Here is a 9055-nt window from a genome sequence, read left to right as displayed (position 1 = left end):
ACGCTCCACTGAGCACTGGGAATGGTCAGGTGTGTTTTGACCAGGGAAGTGCTGGCTCTGAACAGTGAGTAACATTCACAGATATTTCACAATTAAAACCAACTGTCTCCGTCCTCGTGCCAGCTGAACATGTGATGCAACTCAATATTTATCGTTTCTCACTGCCAAGACAAAAAGTCACAGCCAGTCTGTATTTTCCATTACATTTTATTAAGTCCATTGTTGAAAACAATGACAATTTTAGAAAACAAGTAGGATGACTGAATATTATTACATAAGGGATCTGGGTGAATCTGGAGACTTTGGTGCAGAATATATATATATATATTTCCAGTGGAGTTCCAGGTTTAAATGTCTCTCTGTGACTGGACACAAGGTCATTTCTGAGCATGCTAGGGTCAGAGATAGGACCCCCTGGGTGAAGAAGCTAACAGAGGTGGTTGGGGTTGATGTTGGGGTTGAGACCAGTCTTAGCTGGCTGGTTGAGGTTGGGTGTAGGTTGAGACCAGATCAGTTCCAGCTCCAAGGGTAGAACATGGTTGGGTTGAGGTTGGGTGTAGGTTGAGACCAGATCAGTTCTAGCTCCAAGGGTAGAACATGGTTGGGTTGAGGTTGGGTTGAGGTTCAGATCAGGTCAGTCTTAGCTCCGGGGGTAGAACATGGCGTACTTGGAGGTTCTGAATCCCAGCAGGTCTCTCATCTCGTTGCGGAACTTGGAGAGGTCCTGCCGCAGGTCGTTGAGGTTCTCTACGGTGGCCTGGTCGGTGCTCTGCATCTTCTGCCTGGTGGACGTCAGGTAGCGATGGACAAGACAACACATGATCTTCTGGTAGTTCTCATCACGCTTCCGCTTCAGGTTCCTCCACTCCTGGATGGATGGGACAACAACAACATGGGAGGTTAGGACTGGAGACTGAACCCAGTGTCTACTTATCTGGATATCATGGGAGGATAAGATGAGAAACGGTCATACATTTAAAGTATACAGAGGTATCACTTCTTGATTGGATAGTGTCCTGTCTCTCTTACCTTGAGGCTGTTCTGTCTCTTGACCTTCCCCGTGGAGGTGTGGGAGCAGATCCATTTACTCATACTGGTCAGAAGGTAACACACAGTCTTGGGGGAGGGTAGGATGTTGAAGGGCGGCGGCAGAGTACACTTGTCGTCAAAGTAGCTCAGCCACAGCTTGGCGCGGGCAAACTTCCACTCCTTATCCTCGTGGTTCTAGGGGATTCGGGGGGTTTAGAGGGAAATGGGAGATTTAGGAAATCACTGAGAAAATAGGGGAACGTGTTTATCGACAGAGAAATGTTAAGAAATCACTACCATCTGTTAGTCTGAAGTGTTCTTGGAGTGGATTTGTGTTTTTCATTCAGAATGATGATTGTTGAGTTGATGATGGGGAAATGTAATTTATGAAGCATTAAAGTTGATTAATTGATGTGAATTATACGGCTGATCTTTGCCTAAACTCCAAACAGTGAATTTAAAAAAAGTACTCCAAATGAACACTTAGACACAGTGTTATAGATAGACTAATCAAGTCCTATTGTTTTTGTTGTTGTTGTAACTTGATGGACAATGATGGACAATCTGTGACTTGCAGTCACTTCAGGCCGGGTTACTGAAAAGCACTTTGTGACAACTGCTGATGCAAATCAGGCTTTATAAATAAATTGGACTGATTTAAATGGTTAATTGATTGATCGCTTGATTGACTTACAGCGATCTGCCTGAAGCTCTTGTGGAGCATGGCGACCAGCAGCTTGGTGAGAACGATGACCACCACGATGTTGTACGTGCCCACGATGAGGGCTCCCACAAATGACCTCAGCTCCTCCGTGTAGTTGATCCGGGTCACGAAGAGAGCCACGTGGGCCAGAGAGAAGATGTACCAGAACAGTGCGTAGCACGTTCCCATGAACCTTTCAACAGGAAAGTCAGAGGTTAAAGGTCAGAACACGAAGTAACAGGTACAGTACCCATGAATCGGTCAACAGGAAGGTTAAAGTTCAGAACAGGGAGTAACAGGTACAGTACCCAAGAATCTGTCAACAGGGAGGTCATGGAAAATATAATGACATATACAGTAGAACATTGAATTATTGGATCTCTATGGGTCAGAGGTTAACAGTCAAAACTGGTACACATGAACCTGTGAAACAGGGAAAGGGGAGAGAGAGAGAATTTAGGTAGACTGTACGTACGTGTGGAAGGCGTCGTTGCTCTGCTGCTGACAGAAGATGCCCTCACAGTCTTTGGCGGGACTCTTGGCCGGGTCCTTCTGATCCTTCCCGTAGAGCTGCGTCAGGCCGATGGTGAAAGAGATGAGCACCAGCAGAAACAGACCCAGGAACTTACCAAACTCCTGCAGCATCTGGCCAACGGAGATCTGGGAACACAAGAGCACTCTGGCATGAGCTAAATTACCATCTTCTGACCGGGAGGTAACTACTACCTGAGCTTGTCCAATAATAAAACAAAATAGTTATTTTTACATTGCAAAATATTTTTGTTACAGTGTGCGACTCCTGATGAACACAACCCTGGACCAAAACAGACTAGCTAAGAACACAACCAACCACCCAGGTCAAACAAGTCCAGGGATAGTAGTGTGTACTTATGCCTAGTAAAATAAATGTCCAAAAGAGCTACATTGGAAAGCAAACCCCTTTCATTAGGATGTCTATCTTTAGAGTGAGCAAATAAACATGGTCAAATAGTTATTCTCTGTACCACCTACTGAAGAGAACTGTTCTGTTAAAAACAACCTTGACAAGCAGATACCCTAGCGAGTTGAGGTAGCACACAGATAAACATTGACCAAGCTGAAGGACATTGAAACTGTTCTGAGAGCAGGGTTTAAGTCTCTATATATAGCCCTGAGAGCATGGCTGGTGGTTTTTATTTATCCAGACCTGTAGCTCCCTGGCCCAGGTCTAACCATCCCAAACACCCCTGTCCCACATACACACAGATGGTCCAGTGTGAGAGAGACCTCAGTCAGAAGACTCACTCCCTAACCAAGAGCCAACAGGAGTCGAGAGGGACGACCACAAGGTGCAATTCGCCAGGTTGTTTCGGGACAGAGAGAGAAAGAGAGAGAGCAGCTGCTCCATTAGTATGATTCATTATCTTGTCACATGTGAATCTCCCCAGTGGTTCCCCTATCATCTGGTCCCTCTACTCCCTCCGTCCCTCTTAGAAGATGGCTGATTTAGTTGCCCTGGTCTCAGCATGGTCTGCCTGGCTGTCAGCTAGCCTCTAACCTACTGTACAAACAGAGCAGGAATGTAGGGGGTCAGGAGCTCTTAATGCAGACTAGGGGGTACTGACGCAGGAGGGGAGGGGTGGATACACACACCTTTAAAACACACCTACACACACACACCGACCCTGAAATGTCATCAGAGTTAGACACCTACACACACAACCCAGTTAGACTTTGGCCCTGAGGGACCTCACTCTGAAAAAGGGATGATTCATCTGTACCGTTCCAACTAGCTTTCTCTCTCACACCCACCCACCCCCACACACACACACACACACACACACACACACACACACACACACACACACACACACACACACACACACACACACACACACACACACACACACACTTTCCACCTAGGAGGGCCTCTGTGTGGGGTACTTCCTCTATAGAAGAGTGAGTTGGCCTCTCTGGGTAGGATGGAGTAACCAGGCATAACCAGGCAAGTATTCATTACTCCTAACCACACTATAATCACACTACACCGTCAGTCTGCAGTGGGACTACTGTCTCAGTGCTTTTGTTTGTGTGTGTGTGTGGGTGTGAGAGAGAGAGATAGTGAAAGAGAGAGACAAAGTATTTGTACATACAGAATGTGTGCTCATATGTTAATGTAAGTGGTTGTTCGCATGGCATGTGTGTACATGTATGTAAATGTGTGTCAGACAATCATTGAGGGGCGTGTCTGCCATGTGAGCATGTGTGTGTAGGTACACACAGCCAGATATTAACTTTTCCATTCGCCCATGCCAGACAGTGATGTCACAGTTCCAGCTTGAGTGCATGTAGATAGATAGATAGATAGATAGATAGATAGATAGATAGATAGATAGATAGATAGATAGATAGATAGATAGATAGATAGATAGATAGATAGATAGATAGATAGATATTTAGATAGATAGATAGATAGATAGATAGATAGATAGATAGATAGATAGATAGATAGATAGATAGATAGATAGATAGATAGATAGATAGATAGATAGATATTTAGATAGATAGATAGATAGATAGATAGATAGATAGATAGATAGATAGATAGATAGATAGATAGATAGATAGATAGATAGATAGATAGATATTTAGATAGATAGATAGATAGATATTTAGATAGATAGATAGATAGATAGATAGATAGATAGATAGATAGATAGATAGATAGATAGATAGATAGATAGATAGATAGATAGATAGATATTTAGATAGATAGATAGATAGATATTTAGATAGATAGATAGATAGATAGATAGATAGATAGATAGATAGATAGATAGATAGATAGATAGATATTTAGATAGATAGATAGATAGATAGATATTTAGATAGATAGATAGATAGATAGATAGATAGATAGATAGATATTTAGATAGATAGATAGATAGATAGATATTTAGATAGATAGATAGATAGATAGATAGATAGATATTTAGATAGATAGATAGATAGATAGATAGATAGATATTTAGATAGATAGATAGATAGATAGATATTTAGATAGATAGATAGATAGATAGATAGATAGATAGATAGATAGATAGATAGATAGATAGATAGATAGATAGATATTTAGATAGATAGATAGATAGATAGATATTTAGATAGATAGATAGATAGATAGATAGATAGATAGATAGATAGATATTTAGATAGATAGATAGATAGATAGATATTTAGATAGATAGATAGATAGATAGATAGATATTTAGATAGATAGATAGATAGATAGATAGATAGATATTTAGATAGATAGATAGATAGATATTTAGATAGATAGATAGATAGATAGATAGATAGATAGATAGATAGATAGATATTTAGATAGATAGATAGATAGATAGATATTTAGATAGATAGATAGATAGATAGATAGATAGATAGATAGATAGATATTTAGATAGATAGATAGATAGATAGATATTTAGATAGATAGATAGATAGATAGATAGATAGATATTTAGATAGATAGATAGATAGATAGATAGATATTTAGATAGATAGATAGATAGATAGATATTTAGATAGATAGATAGATAGATAGATAGATAGATAGATAGATAGATAGATAGATAGATAGATAGATAGATAGATAGATATTTAGATAGATAGATAGATAGATAGATAGATAGATAGATATTTAGATAGATAGATAGATAGATAGATAGATATTTAGATAGATAGATAGATAGATAAAAGAGAAGGTCAGAGAAAGAGAGAGAGACGGAGAGCTAAAAGAAGAGAGAAAAAGAGATATAGAGAGATATAGAGAGAGTGACTGACAGAGAGAGAGAGACTGGTGTGGCCTGTGGTGTTGATGGTATCCTCAATGAAATGATCAAATATACAGACAACAAATTCCAATTGGCTATACTAAAACTCTTTAACATCATCCTTAGCTCTGGCATCTTCCCCAATATTTGGAACCAAGGACTGATCACCCCAATCCACAAAAGTGGAGACAAATTTGACCCCAATAACTACCGTGGAATATGCGTCAACAGTAATCTTGGGAAAATCCTCTGCATTATCATTAACAGCAGACTCGTACATTTCCTCAATGAAAACAATGTACTGAGCAAATGTCAAATTGGCTTTTTACCAAATTACCGTACAACAGACCATGTATTCACCCTGCACACCCTAATTGACAACCAAACAAACCAAAACAAAGGCAAAGTCTTCTCATGCTTTGTTGATTTCAAAAAAGCCTTCGACTCAATTTGGCATGAGGGTCTGCTATACAAACTGATGGAAATTGGTGTTGGGGGTAAAACATACGACATTATAAAATCCATGTACACAAACAACAAGTGTGCGGTTAAAATTGGCAAAAAACACACACATTTCTTCACACAGGGTTGTGGGGTGAGACAGGGATGCAGCTTAAGCCCCACCCTCTTCAACATATATATCAACGAATTGGCGCGGGCACTAGAAAAGTCTGCAGCACCCGGCCTCCCCCTGCTAGAATCCGAAGTCAAATGTCTGCTGTTTGCTGATGATATGGTGCTTCTGTCACCAACCAAGGAGGGCCTACAGCAGCACCTAGATCTTATGCAGATTCTGTCAGACCTGGGCCCTGACAGTAAATCTCAGTAAGACCAAAATAATGGTGTTCCAAAAAAGGTCCAGTCACCAGGACCACAAATACAAATTCCATCTAGACACTGTTGCCCTAGAGCACACAAAAAAACTATACATACCTTGGCCTAAACATCAGCGCCACAGGTAACTTAAACAAAGCTGTGAACGATCTGAGAGACAAGGCAAGAAGGGCATTCTATGCCATCAAAAGGAACATAAATTTCAACATACCAATTAGGATTTGGCTAAAAATACTTGAATCAGTCATAGAGCCCATTGCCCTTTATGGTTGTGAGGTCTGGGGTCCGCTCACCAACCAAGACTTCACAAAATGGGACAAACACCAAATTGAGACTCTGCACGCAGAATTCTGCAAAAATATCCTCAGTGTACAACGTAGAACACCAAATAATGCATGCAGAGCAGAATTAGGCCGATACCCACTAATTATCAAAATCCAGAAAAGAGCCGTTAAATTCTATAACCACCTAAAAGGAAGCGATTCCCAAACCTTCCATAACAAAGCCATCACCTACAGAGAGACGAACCTGGAGAAGGGTCCCCTAAGCAAGCTGGTCCTGGGGCTCTGTTCACAAACACAAACACACCCTACAGAGCCCCAGGACAGCAGCACAATTAGACCCAACCAAATCATGAGAAAACTAAAAGATAATTACTTGACACATTGGAAAGAATTAACAAAAAAACAGAGCAAACTAGAATGCTATTTGGCCCTACACAGAGAGTACACAGCGGCAGAATACCTGACCACTGTGACTGACCCAAAATTAAGGAAAGCTTTGACTATGTACAGTGGGCATAGCCTTGCTATTGAGAAAGGCCGCCGTAGGCAGACATGGCTCTCAAGAGAAGACAGGCTATGTGCTCACTGCCCACAAAATGAGGTGGAAACTGAGCTGCACTTCCTAACCTCCTGCCCAATGTATGACCATATTAGAGAGACATATTTCCCTCAGATTACACAGATCCACAAAGAATTTGAAAACAAATCCAATTTTGATAAACTCCCATATCTACTGGGTGAAATTCCACAGTGTGCCATCACAGCAGCAAGATTTGTGACCTGTTGCCACGAGAAAAGGGCAACCAGTGAAGAACAAACACCATTGTAAATACAACCCATATTTATGCTTATTTATTTTATCTTGTGTCCTTTAACCATTTGTACATTGTTAAAACACTGTATATATATATAATATGACATTTGTAATGTCTTTATTGTTTTGACACTTCTGTATGTGTAATGTTTACTGTTAATTTGTATTGTTTATTTCATTTTATATATTATCTACCTCACTTGCTTTGGCAATGTTAACACATGTTTCCCATGCCAATAAAGCCCTTGAATTGAATTGAATTGAGAGTGAAGCAAGGTACACTCTTAGAAAAAAGGTTCCAAAAGAACTATTCAGCCCCCTTAAGTAAAAACTTTGTAGCGCCACCTTTTGCTGCGATTACAGCTGTAAGTCGCTTGGGGTATGTCTCTATCAGTTTTGCACATTGAGAGACTGACATTTTTTCCCATTCCTCCTTGCAAAACAGCTCGAGCTCAGTGAGGTTGGATGGAGAGCATTTGTGAACAGCAGTTTTCAGTTCTTTCCACAGATTCTCGATTGGATTCAGGTTTGGACTTTGACTTGGCCATTCTAACACCTGGATATGTTTATTTTTGAACCATTCCATTGTAGATTTTGCTTTATGTTTTGGATCATTGTCTTGTTGGAAGACAAATCTCCGTCCCAGTCTCAGGTCTTTTGCAGACTCCATCAGGTTTTCTTACAGAATGGTCCTGTATTTGGCTCCATCCATCTTCCCATCAATTTTAACCATCTTCCCTGTCCCTGCTGAAGAAAAGCAGGCCCAAACCATGATGCTGCCACCACCATGTTTGACAGTGGGGATGGTGTGTTCAGCTGTGTTGCTTTTACGCCAAACATAACGTTTTGCATTGTTGCCAAAAAGTTCCATTTTGGTTTCATCTGACCAGAGCACATTCTTCCACATGTTTGGTGTGTCTCCCAGGTGGCTTGTGGCAAACTTTAAACAACACTTTTTATGGATATCTTTAAGAAATGGCTTTCTTCTTGCCACTCTTCCATAAAGGCCAGATTTGTGCAATATACGACTGATTGTTGTCCCATGGACAGAGTCTCCCACCTCAGCTGTAGATCTCTGCAGTTCATCCAGAGTGATCATGGGCCTCTTGGCTGCATCTCTGATCAGTCTTCTCCTTGTATGAGCTGAAAGTTTAGAGGGACGGCCAGGTCTTGGTAGATTTGCAGTGGTCTGATACTCCTTCCATTTCAATATTATCGCTTGCACAGTGCTCCTCGGGATGTTTAAAGCTTGGGAAATCTTTTTGTATCCAAATACGGCTTTAAACTTCTTCACAACAGTATCTCGGACCTGCCTGGTGTGTTCCTTGTTCTTCATGATGCTCTCGGTGCTTTTAACGGAACTCTGAGACTATCACAGTGCAGGTGCATTTTTACGGAGACTTGATTACACACAGGTGGTTTGTATTTATCATCATTAGTCATTTAGGTCAACATTGGATCATTCAGAGATCCTCACTGAACTTCTGGAGAGAGTTTGCTGCACTGAAAGTAAAGGGGCTGAATAATTTTGCACGCCCAATTTTTCAGTTTTTGATTTGTTAAAAAAGTTTGAAATATC

At 40.8% G+C, this 9055-nt stretch overlaps 1 protein-coding gene across 1 annotated transcript in view; it reads right to left on the bottom strand.

Moving 5' to 3' along the window:
• Positions 1-354: 354 nt before the first annotated feature.
• The window catches only part of trpc1 (transient receptor potential cation channel, subfamily C, member 1), a 47298-nt gene continuing 38597 nt past the window's right edge, over positions 355-9055 (bottom strand). The window contains 4 exon segments of the mRNA NM_001185053.1: positions 355-868; positions 1030-1224; positions 1724-1925; positions 2208-2392. Coding sequence (NP_001171982.1) covers positions 641-868; positions 1030-1224; positions 1724-1925; positions 2208-2392 — 810 coding nt within the window. The 3' untranslated portion in view covers positions 355-640.

This window comes from Oncorhynchus mykiss, chromosome 11 (genome assembly GCF_013265735.2).
Source record: "Oncorhynchus mykiss isolate Arlee chromosome 11, USDA_OmykA_1.1, whole genome shotgun sequence".
In the NCBI taxonomy this organism is placed as follows: Eukaryota; Metazoa; Chordata; class Actinopteri; order Salmoniformes; family Salmonidae; genus Oncorhynchus; species Oncorhynchus mykiss.
This window is presented reverse-complemented; position numbering and strand designations above follow the sequence as displayed.